Consider the following 25,366-nt stretch of genomic DNA (forward strand, 5'->3'; position numbering starts at 1 on the left):
AAATCCTAACATGTCCGACCAAAACTGCTACCAGCATCCTTCCAACTCGGGCGGCACCCAGTCCTCTGCCTACCAGCAGCGTAGTACTTACGAAAATGCTAGCACGGAAAATTCTAACACGTCCGACCAAAACTGCTACCAACACCCTTCTATTCTCCCTAACCCTGGTGCCACCCAATCCTCTGCCTACCAGCAGCGTAGTACTTACGAAAATGCTAGCACGGAATTCGAAACTTCTAACATGTCCGACCAAAACTGTTACCAGCACCATTCTATTCTCCCTAACCCTGGTGCCACCCAGTCCTCTGCCTACCAGCAGCGCAGTAGTTATGAAAATGCTAGCACGGAAAATTCTAACATGTCCGACCAAAACTGCTATCAGCACCCTTCGACTCTCTCCAACTCGGGCGCCACCTTATCCCCTGCCTACCAGCAGCGAAGTAGTTACGAAAATACTTGCGCGGGAAAATCCAACATTTCCGACCAAAACTGCTACCAGCACCCCTCCATTCTCCGGGCCGACCCGGGCGCCACCAAGTCCTCTGTCTACCAGCAGCGCAGTAGTTATGAAAATGCTAGCACGGAAAATTCTAACATGTCCGACCAAAACTGCTATCAGCACCCCTCCATTCTCCGGGCCGACCCGGGCACCACCCAGTCCTCTGTCACTGATCAGGGAAGCCCTTCCCCTCTGCCAAACTCCAGTCGCAACGAAGCGACTTGCTCCGCATCCTCTTCGCTACCCGAGGCGGTCGCGGATGGTACTCATGAGGCTGCCCGGAAAGAAACCGAAGCACCCGGGCTTGAGGAGTCCGACGACTCAGAAAGCGAGCAGGGCTGTTCGCGCGTTGCCGCGGTAAAGGGATGAACGAAGGAAAACTGTTTCAGACGAAACGGTCTCTGTGGCCGAATAGTCGCAGCCCCTGTATTCCTACGTCTGGTGCTTACTTAGCCCATGCCTACCACTTAGTACCAAACAACCAAGGAGGGGTGCGAACTAAAAACTTGGCCTTTAAAACTGTAATTTTTTTGGTACTTAGATATTAGCGACAATAGCAGTGTTTCGTCATTTGGTGTATTGTAGCGATGGTATTGACAGTTTTTACTTTAAGTTGTGGATTGTAGCAATGGTGAACTGAATACATGTGGTATTTATCTAATTACATGTAGTAAGTATCTGCTGTAGCAGTGGTATCAGAATAACCTTATCAAGATATAGTAGAAATCATAGCGGTCGTTTACTTCATGTGTTATATTTTGGGTAACAAAGTTAGATGCTGTATTGAAATCTTTACTCCTCTTTCTGATATATTTGATCTTGTCATAAATGGTAACCCAAAAAGTGTAGTCCAATATAGTAGCCTTGAATGAGGAAGCACCAATCAAAGAAAACGGAGGTATATATCTAATGTTTTGCGCATCCGTAGATCACAAAATTGTGGCGTACTTGTTTGTTGCTCGTGTTGTCGGTTGTTTTTATGGCGCACATCTCTTTCACAACATCTCATGATCAGGCCTAGCCATCTCAGCCTGTGATGTACACGGGGCATTCTCTGTTTGTTTTTATTAATATAAGCACACAAACAACAGCAACTCTCAAATCACACAAATTGGCTATTTTGCGATGAAAAATTTTGTGCTATTCCAAACAAATCCTTCAAAATTTAATGCAGAAAAAAAAATCATATGAGTCCTATGAAACTTGTCACTGAGATAATTTAAGTCTTGGCAGAGGAAACACAATAAAAATTCACAAGTTGAGTATCAATGACGACATTCAGTAAAGAAAGGGTACTTGTGTAAAGCAATGTTTGCTTTACTATGAAATCAAGAAATTGGGAAATGTTCTGAAATGTTTAGGTTAGTCTGATATCTTAATCAAAACGATGACAAGCTACTTCAATGCATACGATCAAAAATGAAAGCTTGTCATTCTAAAATCACACAGCTTGGGGATTTTGATAAAATTGATACTGTTTGGAGCAACTCAAAGTTTACACAAAATCAAACATGCGAGTATGAAATATTACATGCGTTCAGCATTTAGTCAATAAAGGTATAACGAGTTTCTTAAATGACATATCTTGGTGGAGGAAAGAAATTAATGAAATGTAAAGGTCTTAAATATCTACAGAATTCAGCAAAGAAAGGTGACTTGTGTAAAACACTGTTTTCTTTACTTTGAGATAAAAAGGGGGTGTTATATATGCCCAAAGTTTTATGCCCAAATACTTCAAATTGATAACAAGCCGATCCAATATCTATATACAGCCAAAAATGAAGGCCATACGAATAAGACTAATATAAATGTTGTACCATGGTGTCTTTTTTGTGCTGGTTGATCTTTAAATACAAAATAGTTAATCTCACAAACCTGTACCTGAAAAAATAGGTACACAGGGTTACAGGCCTATGGTACGACAGATCGTCCCGAATTTTCAGAATTAAGAAACAACTTCCTTTTTAAAACGATACGCCAGTAGCCTGGTGTATCAATCTAAAGATGAAAGGTGAGCAAAAACTGGTATGCAGATATGTGCATTTTTATTTGGTAATGTTTACAAATGATCTACTGAAAAAATGGGGGTGATTGGCTTTTCTGTTCTCTTTTGACGCCAATGAAACCGGTGATTAAAGAATAGCTCTCACTACTGCTTCAGCAGGGATATGAATTTACAAATCACAGCGGTCCTCATATCTTATTCCTCCATAAGTTCTTTATAACTCTCTTTTCGGACTTTTGCGGGACTCCAAGTTGGACAAAATCCACTCCAAACCTCATGTACGTGTGCAATCTGATTTGTGTGAAAAGAACGCATGAGTATCAATATATGCACACAGCCAAAAGCCATTCTCAAATGCATATTCCTTCAAAATCACACAAACTGGGGATTTGTGAGGAAAAATTCTATGCTTCAAAGTGTCATTCGGAAAGAAAAATCACGAAAATACGAGTCCGATGAAAAACCGCATGTCACTAACAAAATGGTTTAAGGGCTTTTTAGATAACATATCTTTGTGGAAAAATCAAGAAAATTGGGGAATGTTCTGAAATGTATAGGTTTGTTCCAAATCTGAACAGTTGAAACTTATGACAAGAAAATGATTTAATGCATACGACTAAAAGTGAAAGCTTGTCATTTCCAAGTCGCACAACTTAGTGATTTTGTTGAAAAATTGATACTGTTCCCGGCATTTATTGTAGAAAAAGTTTGCACAATCCAACATTCTAGTACAATGAAAAATGGCATACTTATAACATATAATTGATGGCCTTGTGTAAAGTGGCCAAGTATTTGCTTTATTTGAATAATTGAATCTTATGACAAGCATGCGACCAATATGAAAGCTTATCATTTCAAAACCACACAACTTGGGGATTTTTATGAAAACTTATGATGTTTGAATCCATCATTATTCAACGCACAAGCAATTTTCACAATGAAGCATGCGATTACAATGAAATATGACACACTCATAACATATAACTGATGAAGATGGGTTAGGACTTTCTTAAATAACGTGGCTTGGAAAAATAATCAAAATTCATAGGTTTTGAATATACACGGCGAAATACAGTAAAAAAAGGGGGATTGTCTTTGCTTTACTTTAAAATCAAGATTTTAGCGGGGTGTTCTGAAATGTTTAGGTAAGCTTGATATCTAAATGATTTTAACTTATGACAAGCTGATTCAATGCATGCATTCGACCAGAAATAAAAGCTTACTAAATCGCAAACCGTTCATTAAAATTGATGCTGTACTATCAAGCATGCGAGTATAGTGAGATGTGACATACGTACTTACTTGGGCCTACTGCCCATCCTTGGGCATAGGCCACGAACTAGCTGCTTCCACCTCCGGCGGTCCTGGGCTATTTCTTCCAGCTGTCCCCATGTGTAGCCAGACTCCCTCACGTCCGCCTCCAGGCTTCGCCTCCAGGTGTTTCTAGGTCTTCCCCTCTTGCGCTTTCCTGTGGGGTTCCATGTGAAGGCTTCCCTCACTGTGCTTGAGGCTGGCTTGCGCAGGGTGTGACCCACCCAGGTCCACCGCTTACGTAGTATTTCTACCCCTACTGGTACCTGTCCGGTGCGTTGCCATAGTTCTTCATTACGGATGGTATTTGGCCAGTAGATTTTCAATATCTTCCGTAAGCAGGTGTTGATGAATGTTTGTACTTTCTTTGTTATGCCAGCTGTTGTTCTCCATGTGATGTGACATGCTTACAGCATTTAACAAATTACTAAAGATGGTTTTAGGGTCTCCTAAATAACATGTCTTGGTGAAGGAAAGACATCAATGGATATCCATAGGTCTTAAAAAGTCACATATCTTGAATATTCATGACGACATGCAGTGAAAAAAGACGGGCTTGTGTCAACCAGTTGCTTTACTTTGAAATCCACAAAATGAAGGGAAAGTTTAGGTTACTTTTATAACAAACCAATCTGGCGTATCATGGTGCCCTTTTGTGGGTAACTTTAGACTAAACGTACTCTCATAAATCTGTACCTGAAAAAGTGCAAGGTACACAGGCCTATGGCACGCCAGATCGTCCTGAATACCTCATTTGGTTCAGAAAAAATAGCAACATTCTTTTTTGAAAACGATATGTCAGAGGCCTGGTCTAGCAATCTAAACATGAAAGGCGAGCAAAAACTGGTATGTAGATGGCTATATTTGGTAATGTTTACAAATGAGCTACTGAAAAATGGGGGCAATCGGGCTTTTTTCTCTTCAATTGGATAACGTTATTCTTTTTGACGAAACCGTCGTGTTTTGTGGTAATTAAATCATGGCTCTTACCTTACGGCGTCAGCAGCGATATGAAATTACAAATCACAGCGGCCCTCATAGCCTTAGGAGGTCAAAACGCCCCTGCAATTCGGGAGGATGCTAGTAAATTTAGATTGTCCAAACTAATGTCACCTCTTCCCGTCAACAAGAGCTATCTATATTTACAATACAATGATTATCACATGTATGTCAATATACCACTATACCACCACATGAGACAAATACATGAATTTAAAGTGATTTAAAGAGATGTACCAATGCAGCATCAGTAATGGCCTGAGGTATATACGCTCGTAGCATTACACTTCAGATATACAGGTGTTCAAGACAATCATGAGAAAGCCTCTAGATATCTTGTGGCGGTATTATGGCAATTGGAATTATGAGAGTCACATATCACGATTTTGAAGTTATACTGTTACAATTTAGAATATCATCCTCTACTGTATAACGTTACATTTGTTTGACAGACATGTACACACAAGAGATTTAGTCAAGGTTTCAAAGTAATCAACTATTCTGACTCACGAGATATTGAAGACAGAATCGAAGTCTTAATGCAAATGCCCCTAATTGAAATTCGTGAAAATTTAAGCTTAGTACGGCAACACAATTTGCTATTAGTATTTGCACCGTGTAACAAATATGCTAATAACGTTATAATTGCTAGCTGTAAACCCCACAAATCATATCGATATTATATGGTATCCCTCTCTAGTACAAACAACACCCTCTTTACAAAAAAGGCTGCAAATTAGACTTATATTGTGTAACTGATCTACGGTGGAACGTAGATCTACGCTTAGAATCAAGAAGAGTGAAACCCAAATCTACAGAATATCGTACATATTGCTACTGTTATGATTCACATGAGGAACTTAAACTTAAAGGAAAACGTTTGTTTCATTAAGATGGATTTGCATGATACCATGCCTTCTAACGTTATAGCTTGAAAGATACGTTCAAACTGTACAATACGCTAAGAATTATGTGAAGAGATATCTACAGCAATACAGCTGGTGAACTTCGCGTTCAAGTTGATATGGAGCTCTGCCTCTTGATATGTTTGTATTAACAAAAAGGATATGGTAAACTTGGGTATAACAGTAATGGTGGAATGTTAGAGAAGAACTCAAATCTACAGACTGCAGACTCTTGAAACCATTGCAACCGTTTGACCCGTGTGATCTACCACATGGAAGAGATGAAAGGTACTGTTTCCAAGGCCATTTCAAGAACGTGGCAGAATGTAAGATCGCGCTCCTAGCGGCCGTCCCACTAATGGCACCCACTGGAAGCGGTCCTATCAAGCAGATCGGGAGTTTTTGCACAGACTGATCATGACTACAGCGCGGTATATAAACAACTAGTTGGAGGAAGAAACAAAGCTGGAATCTGTGACATCAGACTGATATTACTTTGGCAAACGGTAATTGGAAGCAAGCGGCAAAGTGACATCAATACAATTACGACACATTGCATGTAAACTGACATTCGTATCCTTCATCATCATGTCATCCGTACATGTCGATTAAAGATTCACATCTAGAGCTGTCTTCTCGGGCAGACGATATACCCTTGCAACCGGCGTGAACTATGTCATAAAATTGAATGGTTCAGGACTGACCGATGATCGTCTGCAGTTTGCTGCTGCCTTATAAATGTTGTTCATTGTTGATAGTACAGACCAAGTATTATGATAGTATATGATACCCATTTACTGTGCTCCACTTGTCTTGCAGAATTGCAATGTTTTTTTTTCAGTACGAAAGGCACAGAAAAATACAATACCTCAGTTTAATACCTGTCTACACAATGATGTATGGTTTCATTTCAAAAAGACAGTCATCCTTCTTTGATCTGACAAGCCTAATATGGGCTCCGTCGGTCAACATTATCACAATCATCCAATTCTTATTTACATCAGCCCTACAGCATCGGTCATGGCTAAAAAAATCCTATATCCGAGGAGATTGGAAGTCTCTTTCACGTAGGGCACATCCGTAAGCTGACTAAGTTCATCATTGCAAATTTCAGTGTCTATGCACTGCTTAATCCTAACTTTACCTACATGTGTATACACCCCGCAAATTTCAGCATGCTGTAGTATGTAGTACCAGTTCGTGCATGAATTCAAAGTATTGCGATGAATTGAACTGAGTTGAGAGAGGCCGACTGAAATGTTTCATTTGTAAATTGTGCTATGAAAGTAGAGGTCGGAATGCTTGCTATTTTTTGGCTGAAGTTTTAATATAATTGTGAATGTACAGTGTCCGTGTGTATCATCTTGTGTTTGATTGTCACTGCTCAATCCTTAGCCATATACGTTTCACACTAGGTTCTGCATTGTCACTTCCTCCCGCTAGATGTCATCATTTCACCGATGTGAAGCCGAAAGGACACAATCCATGCACCTCGTCCGCCAGACGTCGCTATTCAAAGACATGCAGGATTTACCGGGTATTGTTTTTTGGGGGGAATAAATTTCCTGAGATCAAATTTCAGTATAGCTGTTAATTTTTTAACAGTGTAAATTTTATGAAGTTTTAGAACCTGTACCAAAAACAAACCACAATTAGCATGGTTCTGATTTTATGAATTTCAACAGGTGCTTTCTTGTAAGATCCCAGTCTCCTCATAGATTTCCTCACTGCAAGGGTGACATAACAAAACCCAGGGCATGTCTGTACAGAAAACAACTCAGTAAGAGGAAACAGCTGCGAGACAGACAGATCTTAACTTATTTTTATTGTGAATACTAACAAAGCATTAGAATGGAGTCTTTTCAAACTTAGCTATATATAGAAACAACATCTTTAAATGAAAACTTTCTTCTACCTAAACTGGAACAGCTTGTGTTGTCAGCTCGTGGGCCGTACACAGTGTGGAATTGTGGGTAACATGGGGATGATGGGTACATGTTGCATTGCACAAATTTCCAAGAAGGCACTGGCAAGACTTCATTGTTACTTAAGGTGTCACAGTAACACTTGTGGACAAGGTTTTATTTAAATTCAAAAGCAGTCCACAAAAAGGGGAGGCACCTCAAAAACATGTCGTACAGTCCACGGCATCACAACACAAATCTGCTCCAGATAAACTTCTGTTATTTAGGACAAATATCTTAATACAAATATGAACAAAATAATTAAATTAGTTTACGATAATGTTACCTAATCCTTACGTTTCACATAGGAATGCTGTGTTTTCCACGGAAGTATTTCACACTAGGCAATATCTAACATCACATCATTTTCTCAGCCATTGACAGTATGGTACAATGTACAACATGACGAGAGGGACATCTTGTCACCCTATATAGAGAAAACAACTGTTGAGATGGGTCCCTGACACAACCTTTCATTGATTGAGAAAAACAAACAAACATACAACTACAATCAATACAGGCATCAATTTTGACTCTTGTGAGATGTTGTGGAAGTCCTTAAACCAGAACTGTTTTGAGACCAAAAAGGAGCTTTTCCCAAAAGACCTCTTCCAATGATCATTGGTACAAAATACAGATGTAATTCTGATGTGTAAAATAATTTACAGTTTGCTCCATGATACAATGTTCAAAGCTGACAGTTCAAGCCCACCCTTCATTGAAGTGTACTTTTCTTACACATCTGATTTGTGCTTTGTTTTGGGAACAATAATGGAATTTTCTCCCAATTTCCCTTTGCAGATACCCAAAATAATATGCCACATCCATCTCACTGATTATTTGCCAATTTTACGTTTTTCTCATTATTCATATTTTGACCTGTAACATATCTTGAATACCTGAGAAGTTTTAGGGATCGCGCTCAAAGTTGCTTCTTAGCATTCTGAAACCATTTTTGTTGTAGAAAAACTCCTCAATGGATCTGCTATGCTGCACAGTTAGTATTCAAGTTTGGAAGATCAAATCACAAGTAGATTTCTAACATTTGTCATCTCAAAAATAATCATCACAAAATTTTGTAAAACTCATGATTTCAAGGCTTATGTGGCCTGAAAATCCACAAATATAGATATTCATATATATTTATATACATTATATACAGACAGGATTAGCACATACATACATACACAAAACATACCTTCCTTTTTCAACTTCTATGACATGGTTTGGAAGATCATATAACTGAAATATTTCTTTTGCCAAGTTATCAAAGGAACTGAGAGTTATCAAAATCATATTTCTCACTTTAACAAATTACTTCATTTAGGATGGAATTCCAGGCACTGATTACAAAGCTGTTGTTACAAAATACATCTTCTCTCATTTTCAGTAGTATCTTCAATCTATTTTCAAGATAATGCACTGAGAGTTATCAAAATCATATTTCTCACTTTAACAAATTACTTGATTTAGGATGGAATTCCAGGCACTGATTACAAAGCTGTTGTTACAAAATACATCTTCTCTCATTTTCAGTAGTATCTTCAATCTATTTTCAAGATAATGCAATCAAAATCTTCACAAAATCTGCATGGGCATCTCAACAACTTGTTCCAAGACAGCGATTATGTGTAAAGGCACTTAGGGGAACAAGGTCACTTGGAATGTTTTTCACAATACGGAATTTCAATACCAGTCATGAAAAAAAATACCTGGTTCAATCTCACTTGTGCTTGTTATTAGTAACAACAACATGGATGTAATACTTGATGAAACTTTTGATGACTTGGCCAATTAAGAATATAACAAGAGGAAATACCCTTGGCAACACTTCTGTTCACTGAGTACGAAAAGATCAACTTGTGACCTCCAATGACTTTGAGTTGGAATTTCTTCATCATGGACTAGATTTAACACGTTATATACATGGTTGATACTTGGCACTTGACGGTGAAGGTAGAAATTATCTACATTCCTTAGTGGCAACACTGGCGACAGTACGTGGTACGGAATGACCGTGTGTGAGAGAGTCCGCGGTATCGCACTCAACCCTCCAGATTCAGCTTCTCCAGTTCGTACGCCTGGACCCTCCTGTGGTCCGACCTGAGCGAGCGGTTGGACTTGGTGGACTTGGTGGATCGCGTGGAGCGTGCAGATTTGGTGCTGTTGGCCCGCGAGGACGCCCTCTGCAACAAGTTCTGTGAAATTGTCCTGTGGAGGTTCTTCATGCTGGAGGAGGCAGCGTTGGTGGTGATCCAGGGGTGCTTCAGGGCCTGGGCTGATGTCATCCGCTCCTGGGGATCGATGATCAGCAAGTGGTCGATAAAGTCCTTGGACAGTGCAGAGACATCCTTCCAGTGCTGCAGAACACACAGAACAACAACATCGGGTTAGATGGATCAGTTATTTCTTCTAGATGGCAGCAAAATAGGTAAGTACTATCTAAAAATTAACATCCTTGTACATTAAAACTGTAGAAAAGGTCAGAAAAAAGATAAGAGTGATGGTTCCCTTCTTGAGCCAAGTGCCATATCCTAGGGACAGCAAATTTGTGCCTTTCTACCACAGAACTATCCCTTGAGAGTAGACATTTGCCCACACATAATCTGACACACCACAAGCAGACTGCCCTTGCTCACGATTTGTTTGCGAAACTTGATGAAACTGTTTAAGCAACACAACCAAAGCCAAGGAAGGTTTTTGCCTGCACTAAATATGGACCGTTCCATGTGCAGATTCGTGGGGTGGCTGAACTTCCGATTCTCTGTTGTCTCCGGAATTGGGTCATTCCTCCACACACAAACAGTAGCTGGTACAAAGCTGGACCTCAGGAACATCAAAGTGACAAGTCTGGCCAACATGCCCCCAGGTCAAGTCTCCTGTGTCCCCTGCCCAGCCTGTGGTGTAAATAAATCCTGTCTTCCCAGATCCCTCCCACAACAGAGCCTTTGGTGAGACAGATATCCGTCCCAGCTTTGAGAGTGTGCTCTGGTCATGTCTGGATGAGACCATACCACATTCACAAAATATCTGGAACGTCTGACATCCTTTGCTAATTGCTAAGCCACAGTCCTGCTTCATGGTTTACAGGATAAGCATGGAGGTATCTCTGGAGGTATCAGGTGGGGCCTCCCTTATCTTCTGCTATTTCAGGGGTCTATAAAAACCTGAAATTCAAGTTGTGTGCCCCCAGTCTGCCACAGATTAAACATAACCTTTGAAACAGCCATGTCATATTGCTGTTGGCAGGGATGTGACGTTTCCTAAGAAACCCTCCATTTTCACCAGTCCCAACATGACACAACTGAAGGAATTACTGGCCCTGCTTGACCCACTTTTGATGAGGTGGAGACCTGGGCGACATTCGATCCCGCTTATCATTAATGGCAGTGAACTTGGACAGATGGAGTAGTTTTGAAGCTTTCCAGTTTGACTAACATGTGGACTGTCAAGTATACATGACCTTCAGCACGTGGTAATACTGGACTTGGGAACAAGTCAGCATAAACAATGACCTGACCGTCAGAGAGTGAACTTTGATACCTGTGACCATGGCATCTGGTTGGACTTTTATTCTTTAAACATTGGAAACAGTATTTGACATGGAAAAATCTCCGTAACATGCTTGGCAAACCCCATATAAAACAAAACATGAACTGTTTAAATGACAGTTAATCGATTGCTAGGTGTCTTCTGCTGACTGACAGACAAGATCCATTCCAAGACACTGACTTCTCTACCTGAAGACTTCAAAATATGAAATTGTCTTACAGACATCTCTCTGTATTATGTTTGCGAGGGCAATGATTTAGTAAAGGTACCAAGGTCTTCTATCAAAGACATGAGTTTGGACCCTAGGCCAGCCACCCACATAGACAAGTCCCTAGGCCCTTGAGCACCTGGATTACATTCATAGATGCCTTTGTTGCCAACACCTCAACATGCGCAATGGTTGGAAACATGGTAGTCCACCACCAAGGCCAGTATTTTACTCTCTCTGTTCAGTAATGTTGGAGCAGACACTCTTGACTTGAGTTTCAATGCCCTTTTCTAAGCGGGCTACTTGGGACACCTGTTAACTGTCTTCCATGGATGTTGATGATACATCAAATATGATAAAGGATTATACCTACAGGACAATGAAAGATGTTTATAACTACAGTAGTTGGATAAGTCGATCTTCACTATTGAAAAAGTACAACTTAAAGTTGGGACTTGGAGAAGTATCACTAAATAGGCTGTGGAAAATCCGTGTGACATTTTAGGGTGAGGTTAGTGACATTTTAGGGTGAGGTTAGGGGAACACGTGCTGAAGTTGAGACATCCTTCAACTGCCAAGTTCAGACCTTGAACATGTGCCAAAGCTAAAGTTAGGATGTCCCTGCAAAGAGAAGAAACCAAGGTTGGGCATGCCTGTGCAGAGGACACTGCCAACAAGACAATTCCATTAAGAAGACGACACAACAAGTTTAAGAACTTCCTTGAACTTCCAAGTGTCAAGGATGATACAACCTTGACATTATCATGATAGCTTTAAATCTACTCTTTCCAGTTTCTTTTCATTCTAGAATGTGGACTTTTTAAAAAGTTTAGCCTACTGCCATTCCTGATGAAATCTGTTAACAGCAAGGACCTTTTTGTTACAGATTCTGAACACATTTCATCTATCACAATTCCCAACCAGTCTCCATGGGATTCCCACCCATTCACAGCCAGACAGGAACAAAATGCATCATTTGTCCCCTGAAGATAATCCTGATTACTGGGGCCAGACCAAACCTTTATCTGTACCATGTGGAGTGGACCCTCAAGGAGGCACTCATTAGCCGGTTTCTGGATTTCCCAAATTGGCCAATTACCCCTTCCAAAACCATATTTCCATACGCTGAAAAGCGTGGTCTTCCTGTCGGAATGAGATCCGACATTCTCACACAAAGGGGAGTTTATCCGCACAGATCCCCTCCAGCTACGGACGGTTGGGGGCTGCCGTAACTCTCTAATTTGGCAACTTCAACACAGTTCTACAAACTCTGGTGTACCATGGGTCACCAGCTTCGTCTATGGGTCTACTGCTTCCACTTGATGGAAAATAGTCACTGCAGCAGACTGAAATACATGTAAGCTGCATTGCAACGAATGCTATTACACAATCGTTAGATCAAATCCAGGCAATTGGGAATCTTAATCCTAACTTTACCTAAAATGTTCCATCCAGACTTTAGAGACTAGTCCATAGAGTTATCCTGACCTGGGGAACCCCTGTTAGATCAGGTCAAAGGTTAGCTACAGGAGGGAAATATTTCCCCTTTGTGGTTGAGGAAAGTTCAACCAGGCAGAATTCATTAAATCCCATACACAATGCCGTACTTGTTAGTAGCCAATCAGTACTCCGTAATCTGTCTTCATTTCTGGCATTGTTGGACCCTGCCCCTTATCTCACTTTTCCCATTGGACGTGAATTTATCAAACACTGGAATAAAAGCAGCTTGAGGGATGAGAAACTTCAATTTTCTCCTCCAAATGGAGGTCGAAGGTCCCTTACACCAAACAAAGCTCTCCTTTGTGCCAATTGTACCAATTAAAGTCTGTTTTGTGATCTCCGTTAGCGCCTCTTTTGATCAAATTAGCAGGTATCAGCATCAGAAAGGTAAACCAAGAAGTGTTTAGAATGGTAGCAGGTAATTCTGCTGAACCACTGTCAGGTGAGAAACAGGAGCCCTATCTGGGACACACCTGCTGACCCACATAAATGACTGTTGAGTCAACTATCCTTCTATAGACTTCCTGGTAACCTTTGTCCAACTCCACACTGGGACAAATGAACTCACTAACCTGGGACCTGACAAGAAATGTTTCCAAAAATACACTTATGATTCTAACATTACATACCAAAAGAATGTATTTGATTCAATCTATCTTTATCCGGATATAAAGTACAATCTATTATGTACTAATTTTCTTCCTGTATATACTTAATTGACCTTACAGAGTAATAATAACTGTCTCCAACTTGCCAATGTTGTCCCTAATTTGATGTGTAATTTTTGGTATAAATGTTTTTATATCTTCAGACCTATATCAGAGAGAGCCAGATCTGTCTTCAGTCTTGTATAGACTGAAAGTATTCAATCTCTTAGTAGTCTTGCCATTTGCCAACCCTAAACTTTTGTGCGATGAGGCGACCAGTGAAAAAAAAGTCGTATCACCTACAAGATTTACAGACGAACCCAAACAACATACCTGTCAGGAGATGCCAGTGAGTCTGACACCTCTGGTGGTAGTAGAGCCTGGAGCTGAGATTATTTTCAGCCTTGCTTCACCTTTAATCTTGGTGAGAACTTCTATCCACAAACCAAACAGCCAACGTTGTATGTCACTTTTCCCACTTCTATATTCCCTCACATACTTCACATTACAACCTTGCGTGACCATGCCGGCCACTTCATGATTTTACCACGAAATTTGAGTCCCAAAACAACAGAATCCTTTGTTTCTACTAGTTATCAGAAAGGCCCCGAATAATCCGCCAAATATTTGGGACTCTATACACAATTGCGGGAGCCTGGGCCTATAGTGTTTCAGTACTGAGACCTGTTCACTCTTGATTAAACATGGCTTACGGATAGTTTCACCTGCTTGGCACGCAACTACACAGGCACACCCCTCCTCTGTGTGGTGGCCAAGCTGCACTTTCATAGCCCTTCCCATAAGGTTTGTATCACCTCTTGCATAAGGGGGGATGGAAATAAATTGGTTTGAAATTTTAGCTGCAAAGGGTAATTTGTAGGTGATTCCAGAGGCCAGTCCTGGGTCACACCTACAGTCCTAACTTGGCATCTGCTTGCCTCCATCAAAGTACAGAGATCTATCTTTATCCAACACAAAGACCTTCTTCAGGTTCAAGTTGTTTCCAACCAGGATTTCCATTCTGTACCTGAACAGCCAGTCATCACATATCAAATGTAATCTTAATATTTCTAAATCATATCCAGTTGACATCATAATATTTTTTTCCCCATCTGTTATTGGATCAATATTCAACTGTATTGAATACTGACAATCTCAGCATGGGGATACCAAATGCATTTACATGCTGGAGATGCTCAACTTTTCTACTTCATTTCTTTGCAAACTGAGGATAAGAAACACCACAGGTGTAATGATACAACATTGGGTTTAATTTAAAGTCACCTGTACTTATATACTTTCCATGCAAGAAACTTGCATTCAACAACTGTGTCCCCAAATATTCAGTGTTTTCCAGTACATGACCAGCCAGAGTACGGGAGTTTCAGTTAACTAAATAGCGTAGAATGCAGGTTGGAACATGACTCCTATAAATGCCAATGTTACAGTCCCAGGAAATGTAACTTTGTCCATGAACTGTTTGTCCACTCTGGCTTCCAGCCAACACCCACAGGACTCACCTACAAGGGTTAGGTCTTCTCAGGGGAGGCAGTTCCCTGTGTCCCCAACTGGACTGCTGACAAACTACTGTCACTCCAATGGCTGACATTTTACCCTGAAGCCTTTTGTGTAATGACAATTTTCATGACAAAGGAAACGACACGTAATGTGGTTCTGGCTTACGCACTGGCTTGCCAGTAAACATGCCCCTTGACGCAACTCCCTCAGGCAGAGTTCCAGCCAGACTGACGCAGGAGGAACCCCCTTTCTCTTTCTTTGAATGGACCTCATGGTCAGCAACAACAGCTCTAATGACAACAATTCTCCTTAGAACCTGTCTTGTATCCCCTGAGGCACTAACTAAATATACAATGAAACATCTTTAGCTATCGTAAGGAGTAAAACAAGCACTATATCAGACGTGTGGAGGGGCCTATAGGACGAACACTTTGACATTTAACCAATTTTCTTTGCATGGATGACTAGACCTTCATCTCCAGCTTTCCTTTGTTATGGCCTGACACCAAAGAGCTTACTACATGAATCAGCAAAAAACAGGGGAGTGACAATGTCTGGCACAAAAAAAGTCTCTAAGTACCAAAACATATCCAATACAAAATTAATGTCAAGTACATACATCAATGCCTATCATGGCTTTGACATTCGTTCATGGCTATTTTTTTCTAAATAATTTCAGATCTGTAAGACTTTGCTTCTAGCAAGATTATGGAGCTATAACAGGTCTGAACATTTTTTATGAAAATCTTTAAATGGTGATAAGATTTTATCTGATTGTAAACATGCCAAACAAAGTTATAAGGGATTGTGAATGTGATCACTAGACCATGTCAAAATGTTGAAACTTTGATGTATACCTTGTACTCCAGACAAAATTTGACACCAAAAATCTATCCATATATCCAAGAAAGCTAGATCTACCGAACAGATATTGTCTTGAGTGTCTACCTGTGAAGAAGTGGCCACAAACTTCCGATAGAGTTAGACTATTAAAATGCCCGAACACGTCATGTCATGCTCTACTTTCCCTGAGGTTTCCTCACATTTTGGCAAACACCACATTCCTGGGACTTCTAACTTCTTGTCCTACATCACGCAAAAAATCATCAAGATGCTAAGTGTCTTTTTTGTGACAATAGATAAACACATACTAAACTTGTGGGCATAGCTTTTTAAGCATAAAAATCAAGTAACAGTCTACCAGAAATCTACTACTAGTCTACCCCCCCCCCAAAAAAAATTGGCAGTTATTCTATTCTTCAGTTACATAAACAAGGAAAACACTGAGAGATACATGTAGGTAACCACTACCAACATGGTTACTTATCTTTCTACTTACACACTTTTTAAAAACTGATGAGGGCACTTTTGTCCTTTACAGTGTAACAAAATCTTTCTTGCTAAATTATTATTAAGGCATGGCATGGGTTGTTTTTAAATGTGATTCAAGTTCCAGTCGTTATAATCTACCTGTTGAAAACATCATTTGAATTACAAAAGGAGTCATGGTCAACCTTTTGTCATGCTTTATCCTAGAGAATAGTTAGCGACAAAGGTGTATACGGCACATTCTTCCTGTATTGTGGCCTGTGACTTCACCAACCCATTCAGGTTTACTGGTGTGCAACAATGCCAAGGACGATATGTTGACAGCTTTCAAAGTAGTACAGTAAAAAAGTCTGAAATACATAGCATAAGCTTCGTTCGAACTACAATATTTTACAACCTTTTGTTTAGAATATCCTGATGATTATATATTTTACTATTATATCTACTATATCCTACAATTGTAAACCAATCTATAACAGATCAAATTGCTAGGGATGCCTGGCTCGTGTAGGATTTGTAAGACTGCAGAGCTATAAATAATAAGGGCTTGCTTCAGTTAAATCAACCTGAATCAATAACAATGATAGTTTATCCAAGGTTTTGTAGACAACTGTTGATTGTAAGAAGCCATCCTGAGGCGTGAGCATAGGCACGTCTTGTTGGCCCACCTTGTGTGGGCTCCTGACACAGTTTTACCCTGATGTCTGTTTGCAGGGAACAGGAAAAGGTGATTGAACCTGAGTTGAACCACCTCCAGCCACATTGAGGGACACCTGAAAACAGGTGCACACAACAACTTTACAACTGTGCTAAACTGCAGTGTTGTGACCCTTCATAACTGTCAATCTGAGAACACCTGTACTGCATTGTCCCACGCATATACCATAACCATATAGATCAACATACATGTCAGTAATCTCCAAAAGTAAAGAGAGTTGCCGACCTCCCCATTCCCAAGGCCAAGATCAATATTTAGACAATCTGTGCCATAATGGAGGTATTAGATATTGAATACCTTATGAAAATACAACATGTCATGGTGATTCTTATCTGCATTTTCTCAACACACACCTATTCATGAAATTTTAGTTATGATACCACAAATCTTCACAACAGGAAGCCTGTTTTACAATAGCAAAGTTTTCTCATGCAATTTCCAGCTTGATCAACTCTATATTGAGTTTCCTGCAATTTTTGCCAACATCAAGTTTGATCAACGTGGGAAAATAACAGGAGTAGGGGGTTGTTTTTTCAGCCACCCCTGTGAGGTGAGATCTAGTTACCTGTTCCTCCATTGTTTCTTGAGTGGGAAAATACAAGGCAGTATTATACTGTTACACCCTGGTAAACAGCAACCTTTACACAATGCTTTGTACCGAATGTGCACAAAGACAATAAGATAAGATTTCTCTGGTAGTAAAAACAATAAGCCTGAGCACTAGATGTGTCAAACTCATATCTGATGGGTGTGCCACTGAAAACATCCGTTTGTGTTCTCATCTTGGCTTCTTTGTGAGTAAAACCACACAACAACGAAGAACAAAGCCGGGACGTTTCATGGATCTTCTTGCCTTACATATCAAACCTACCTGTAACAGTAATCCTTCAAAACACATGAAAAGTACAGTTGTGCTTCTGTTCTCATATATCCAGTGTTAACACCAAACAATCATGGAGCATTAACCCACCAGCCATATTCAATGAACATGTTCAAAACTTCTTTTCAATGTAAAATAAAGCCACTGCAAGTCCAAGGAGTATTGTACACCTGGGGTCTTTTCTGTTCAGAAACTGTTCTCAGACGTAATCTTTTCTTGTCAAGGAAGCTTTTAAATGATTTTCATGTTTATGGAAAGCTTCAGGTGATCAACTGCAACTGTAAGCAAAGTTTCTTGTAAACTTCCCTGCATCACACAGTCAGTAGCAGAGTAAGTAAGGCTAACACGTCCAGAAATTTGCTTGACAACAAGTTATTCTTGAACGTTGCCTAAATGGCTGGAATAAAGCACCGCCTGTTTCATAGACCGCAAACACAAAGCCGACTTAGACAGAACATCAGAGCTCGGACGACCTCTATTTTCTCAAGACTGCTCCACAGCATTCTGCGTACACAACAGTAAAATGGGTAACAATGGAGTTCATTGAAAGTAACTCTAATTTTGGCAACCTGACATTTTCAGCTTGGGGGCAGGCCAGGCATAATGACGCAGGGAGAACAATGTTCCACACGACCTCATGGCCGAATGTTGTCAGCTCACTCATCATCCAAAATTCATAACTTCCAACCACAAAGGAACGATTATTGGACAAAAAAACAGCGGGTCAAATGTCCACATCTGTGCCAAAAGCTGCCAGAGGAATGTTTACATCACACACATTTCCGATAGAAAGTTTTTAATGATAAATGAGACCTGCCTGCATAAGAAAGAATGACTTTTCTTTCGAGTTTCTCTTTTGCCATGTATTGATAATTTCATGGGTTCACCTTATGATAAACCGAATTTTTGGTTATTTGTTTCAAAATTCTTATTACTAATAGTCCTTTTGGATGGAACATGCTAAGTACAATACCACATGTATAATGTAGTTGGTCTTACACAGGAGATTTTTTTAAAAGGATGCTTTCCAGTTTTCAAACCTGATAGGAATTGGAGTCTATCAGACAACTGTATGCAGATTTTCAGTGAGGCTAAAGTATGCACCTTAGAGATACTTCAACTTGTTTTTCCTGATATTATCATCATGTGGTTGAGAAATTATTGGTCTCCAAGGATGCAAAACACTGCTTTAAAATGCAGACAAACTACCATGAGCTGGACAGGAAGCCTGTTGTCATGGCAATTTCTAGATACTTATTGAGAATGACGGATGTACTAAAAATAGATTTCATTTTTTGTTCTCCTAGGAACCCTGCAATTACCAAGACAGTGATGAAATCCCCAGAACTAAAGTGGGAGATCTACAGCGATAAAGTTTGAATATCTGTAAATGTCTCCAGAGACAACATTCAGTTCATGTTAGACAGTAAATACATGTATTAGTTTTTCTTTTTCTTAACATTTTGAAACCTAAACAGACCTGGATGACTCCTAACCTCACCTGTAAAGCAAGGTACAACCACATATTCCACTGGCTTCCAAGAACAAGGTCAATGTCAAGTGCCTTCCCAAAATACTCCCTGCATACACGCCTGGCTACTGTCACACATCAGCCCTGGAGCGTGCTAGCCAACATACTTTCTTTGCCAAGTGGGCTAGTCTAACCCCAGTACTAATGAACTACCACAGAGGCCTCCTGGCAAAAAAAAAATGCTGAGCCAACTGCTGTAAGGTACTGTCATACTGAAGTGCAATGCCACTATCCTGCAAAGAATTGAGCAAGGATAACAATCGCGAATCATATCATGTACTTATATAATATCTGTCTTCCGATAATAAGGAGACATACTGCTTTTGTCCATGATGCCTTTTACCCTTTAAAAATGACCCTAGTGGCATGACCTTTCCTGCAATTATGACCTTTGCAGCTCCATGAAGAAACACTAGCCCATTCTTGTGTAACACCCCAGTATGCTTTACAAAGGCCTGTAAAAAAAAGTTGCCTCTGAAACTAAACTCCTCTCCCCACCTGCAAATATTTCCATACAAAGTTCATGTCTTTTGCTGTCTCGCTCTTTATGTGGGGATTAAACTTCTTGGAGTAGATGTGAACTTTGAGCTTGTTTGTGAGCTACTCTCTTTTCATCACGTCAGCAGAACAGAGAGGAGGACTGTGACCCAGGAGGGATCACTGCATAGGTTCTTTTCTCCCTGCCAAAATTTGATCCTGTGTAATTATAAAATGGCCCCTGTCACCCAGGGTGACCCACACCATCTTGAAGCATTTCTCTGCCTCTGCCATAACCTCTTTCCCAGCATGGGTCCTAGGCTGTTCTTTCAAGACATCCAGATGGCAGAGAGCAACCCTGAGTTGTTGCACAGGGATTGGTGTCTTCTCTCCAACATGATCTACTATACATACCTAAAAAGTTTACGATATCTATTTTACTTTGTATGTGAGGGGGAAAAGACAGTTGGAAAGCATACGACAAAGTTATGAAGGAATATGGAACAACAGCTTTCATACTCTCTTGTTGACTCAACATTTTGTGAGCATCAATAGTTGAAAGGTTAGAAATGGTTGAAGGCAGGTTGGGGGAGATGTAGGGTTTCTGAAGTCCCACCTGCACAACAGACAAAACCTTCTCCCAGGAGACACAAATTAATACATGAACATCAACAGTTGAAATGGACATACCATGTGGTGGCATGGACCATCTAAACAAGACCTCCATTTGGAAGAAAAGTGCAGACAGAAGGGGGAGTCTTGTGGTAAGGGGTTTTCTCACTACCATAACTCATCACTTGGGCTGCCAGAGTAACTTTGAAAATCCCTCACTTCCAAGCCAGACATCTTGTTTGACACAGTCTCTGGCACCCAAAAAATCTTTTGGCTTCCTGCCTAATTGGTAACTGTAGGGACTTGTTGATAAATTGATAACATCTTTCCAGTGACCCATTGTGAACCTTCATAAGACTAGTCTGTTTATTAAAAAATGTTAAAAGGGCAGGAACACTTTCCCTGGAGCTGGCTATACACAGAGCAGGTTGAAGTCCAGCAGCCAAATTGGGAAGACCACACACTTTGATACATGTGCTTCCAGATCCCAACCTTCCTTCCAAAAAAGTCCAAAAAACCTTGCCACAAACCCATATCCAGATGTACCAGGAAATGCAAACAAGAGTGACAAAAGTTTGCTGGTATCCTCATGGTAATGTACCGGTACCCTTCAATACAGAGTACAGACCCTAACATGCACAGTCTCCTTTTTTACTTACACCTTTTTCCCATTGCCCCTTTCCCCCTGATGTCTTGATCAATCAGAACCCTTGTAGGAAGGTAAAATCCTGGCATGGACAAATGCCAGGGATCTTTGACTGAGCGGAACTACTTTCAGCAGTTGGAAGGTGCTACTGTTCAAGACTACCCCCTCTATGCACCATAGCAGCATTCTAGTAGGTACAGTTTCCCTCCAAGCAGAAACACCATACAGTTTTTTTAGCTATGCAAAAAAAAACTTGAGAAGACCTGTTTGCACCGAATGTTTTGTACTCTACTGTATCATCTCTAATAGGTTACAACAGGCAAGACTATGGCTTTCTTCCATTTGGTTTCTAGCTCTAATAGTAATGACAGCAAAGCACTAACAAAGTGTGTCTACCACAGACAGGTTGGATATACCTGTCAGTTTGAAAAGTTTGGAGTTACCCCTAGACTTGGTCACTGCCACATAAGTTTAGACTAACTCCACTGATCCAGGTGACACATCGCAGTACATTGAACAGGAAAGAAAAATTACATCTACCAATGCTATTTCAGACTTAAAAGCTTTTGAAATATGAGCCTTGTCTCCACTTCCTGTCTTGGTGATATGCAAACTCCAGATCTGCATTCCATAAGCTTAACCATATAAGGGCAAAAGTGTCAGGTCTGTTTATCATGTGCATAACTATGGCTAGAAATGATTATGTGCAAACAAACTCTCATTTATCTTAAGTCTAACTGAAACATGCTTTGCCCATTAGGTCTGACAGGGGCTGAAAACTCTGCCCTTTCTGCCCTTGAAATTCTCCATACAAACCCCAGACAGCAGAGATATGTTTGAGGAAACATGAGAGGACTGGCTGAGAGAGGTTCTGGCAGGAAATCATATCTGCCCAGCAACCAGCCAAATTATTGTCTGAATAGTTTTGTCTTGGCACAAACTGTTAGCTTGAACTCTAGGTCCATCAACAGAAAAGGACCCGATAACACTTACTCACGAAGGCCAACTATGCCGAACAACTGAATGTTCAACCCAACCTGGAGCTCCTACCTGGCCTGTACCTGATCTACTCTACTCTACTCTACTAACAAACACAGAAACAGTAAGGTAATCTAGACAGTATCCTTGTTTGGGATGAGTTACAGTGATTAGAAGGAGAGAAAAAACACAAGATAGCTTGACTTCCTCAGAACTGTTTCTCGCATACAATAACTTGAATAAGGAAAAAACATTCTCATATATACACCTATTTCTGATATTTCAACAATGATTAATATAACTGTTTGATATAGTCATAGTGGTAAAGAGGGGGAAACCAAATTAACGATGACAATTTGCCAATCTTGCCATCCCCGCAGCTGTTACACTAGTGTTGCCATGGGAAGCAAACAGTATTTGTTCATTTACAGTACTTCACTGCACATGAATAGTACTTCATTTACAGACCGACATGTCCCAACAATTCTCTTGACACCATCAAACACCAGACACACAAAAAACTGTTGCGAGCATGGCTCTCGAACAGTCGGCAGAAAAAACCCAAATCATTCGCAATGTGTCAGCAACAGTTGTAAATGGCCCTACAACTGGGGAAAATGAACTTTGGCAGGGTACATATGGGGTCAGTAACAGCTACCTGCAAATGGGGAAAGGAAGTGATCATGAGGTCCCCTGCATGTGTAAGTGATCAAGATTCCTGTGACATCAAAAGATGAAGTGTGTATGGGAGGTGGTGGAGTGTGTGAATCTCCAGTTGTTGTTGATGAAGTGAAGCCCACAAGACAATGCAGCTGTGGCCTCTCCTCACGTGGAACAAAGCCCCCATTTCTCACGTGATAACGAACCGGACTCCAGAGTAAACACCGTGCACCATGGCAAGGTCCCCACAACTTCGTCCCCCCTCCCCAACAACACAACTTCCAACGACTTTTCCCTACACTCACCGGCAAGATTCTACAGCTTTTCCCTTACAAACATACCCCTGTAAGTATCCCCAGTGGGAGGTAGGAATTCTCGGGCCCGAAAGGTGGAGATCTAGAGCACATATTTCCACACATTCTTGGATATCCCAGCACAATTATTCGGATCGGTCCGTGCATAAACAAAACGGTTTTCACTTTCCACAGTTATGGTGCATTGAAGGTGTACACTTACCTCTCCCGTATAGGTGTACTTGGCTTTGATGATCGCTCTGTATAATCTAGTCCTGTTTTCATCGTCAAAAGGCATTGTTCCACTCAGGAGAATGTAGGTGATAACTCCTATTGCCCACATATCTACAGCACAGCTGTATGGTCTTCTACACAAGATCTCGGGAGCGATATACTCTGGTGTCCCGCACGTAGTCCTCATCATCAGATCGTCTCCCGCTCTCCTAGCGAAAGCCAACCCGAAGTCTGTTATCATGATCTTTGAATCATTCCCTGGGTGGTAGTACAGCAAGTTTTCTGGCTTCAAGTCCCGGTGTGTGATTCCTAAGTTATGGAGGTACTTCACTCCGTCCAACACCATTTGTAGCACCCGTGTAGCGTCCCGTTCCGTGAAACTTCCCTTGGCCACAATCCTGTCGAAGAGTTCCCCACCCGTGGCTAACTCCATGACCATGTAGATTTTATCGTCACTTTCAAAAACCTCCATGAGTTGGATAATGTTGGTATGTCTAACTCTCCTGAGTACGTGAAGTTCGGTCTCGGCAATGGTGGCGGCCCCGGGCCGTCTCTCGATCATTTTGATCGCGAATGGCTGTCGGCTGATCCGGTGCTCGACCCGTACTACCCTGGAGAAACTTCCCCGTCCTATCAACGCCTTGATGTCGTACTTGGCTAGGACACGGGGATCTATCCTTGTCCTGTACTTGGCCGGTTTTTTCCGCCGGCCTCCTTGTCCCCCCTCCCCTTCCTGGGAGTAGGGAGAGCTGTACTCCCCCTTGTTTGGTACCTCGTTGAACTTCGTGATGTAGTTATCGTTCGGGAAGACTGTTTTCACGTACTCAGCGTGCACACCGCCTTTCGGGGGCTCTGGCACTAGTTTCCCCGAACTACAGCCCATTGCAAGCCATCCAGCAATCCTCCCGAGTTCGTCGCCCCCTCTGTCTGTCGACTTGGCCCGTATAAACGCATATCTCGCGTCGATTAAGCCCAGAACTGTGGACTACTCCTCACATCAGCTAGCCATGTTCCTGTCCGGGGTGTCAGCACTAGAATTATGGACGCTCCACTCCAAATTATGGACGCGGGACAGTAGCCTGCCTCTACACAAAGTAGTACCCCGTGGGACAAATGCCATTTACTCCCTAAAACACCTTCCAAACTCACAGATATCCCTAAAATGAACTCAATGTATCTAATAAGCCAATACTAAAGTTTAATGTTTCTCACACTTGACATTACACTACGAGAGAAGGGCAGATAGCGGAGGACTACAACGATAAGGACCTTCAGGTGCGGTCAGGTCAGCGCGGGTGCTACATTTTGGGACGTGATGACGTAGCCGTGACGTCACGGCACTTCAACTTAGAGCCAATGAAAACTGAGCCACGCGGTCCGGAGTGAGCAATAGGCATGCCTTGGCACTGTGTAAATGTTCCCTAGCGCTGTAAACACGTAAACATCTATTCAGATCGAAACATGACTATTTTCAGTCGGTCGACTGACATATGACTAACCAGGAATTACGTGTAATGTCAACATGTTTTGCCTCACTCTGTTGTTCACAATTTACAATAGGAAAGTTCATGCAAGACCGGGAAATGTCACTCCCTTTCTTTCTTGGTGAAATCGCTGAGCGGGGGACTGGGAACGTAAAATACGGCATTTGAGCACCACGAAATATAACAACAACAGATGCGGGGCAGCGTCATGTGAAGTTTCAATCATGTGGGGGCTGAGAAATTTTATCTAAACCAGATGGGCCAGACCACTGCGGCGAAAAGTTGTCACGGAAAGTGTGCGCCGGCTGGAGAATTATGATGACAGTGCACAGCGCCTGACACTACATGAAAAGCGCCCCATTTATTGTTTTGTAGGGCAGACTTTCATCATATCTAAACCACTGGCGCCGAACAGA

The 25,366-nt window shown here is 41.2% G+C and overlaps 1 protein-coding gene across 1 annotated transcript; it reads right to left on the reverse strand.

Moving 5' to 3' along the window:
* Positions 1-9,235: 9,235 nt before the first annotated feature.
* Positions 9,236-24,553, reverse strand: LOC118417330 (serine/threonine-protein kinase H1 homolog). The gene is made up of 2 exons (XM_035822866.1): positions 23,456-24,553; positions 9,236-10,043 (listed from the first exon to the last, which is right to left on the reverse strand). The coding sequence occupies exons 1-2, from the start codon at positions 24,347-24,349 to the stop codon at positions 9,729-9,731; spliced, it is 1,209 nt and encodes a 402-aa protein (XP_035678759.1). The 5' UTR covers positions 24,350-24,553; the 3' UTR covers positions 9,236-9,728.
* Positions 24,554-25,366: the final 813 nt, after the last annotated feature.

Source organism: Branchiostoma floridae, chromosome 6, assembly GCF_000003815.2.
Source record: "Branchiostoma floridae strain S238N-H82 chromosome 6, Bfl_VNyyK, whole genome shotgun sequence".
NCBI lineage: Eukaryota > Metazoa > Chordata > Leptocardii > Amphioxiformes > Branchiostomatidae > Branchiostoma > Branchiostoma floridae.

Bases quoted from the DNA above. Each gene is read 5' to 3' on its own strand.
- LOC118417330 (XM_035822866.1), bottom strand. From the start codon at position 24,349: ATGGGCTGTAGTTCGGGGAAACTAGTGCCAGAGCCCCCGAAAGGCGGT. The intron at 10,044-23,455 runs GTAAGTGTACAC...TGTGTTCTGCAG, and splicing joins AGTACACCTATACGGGAGAG to CACTGGAAGGATGTCTCTGC.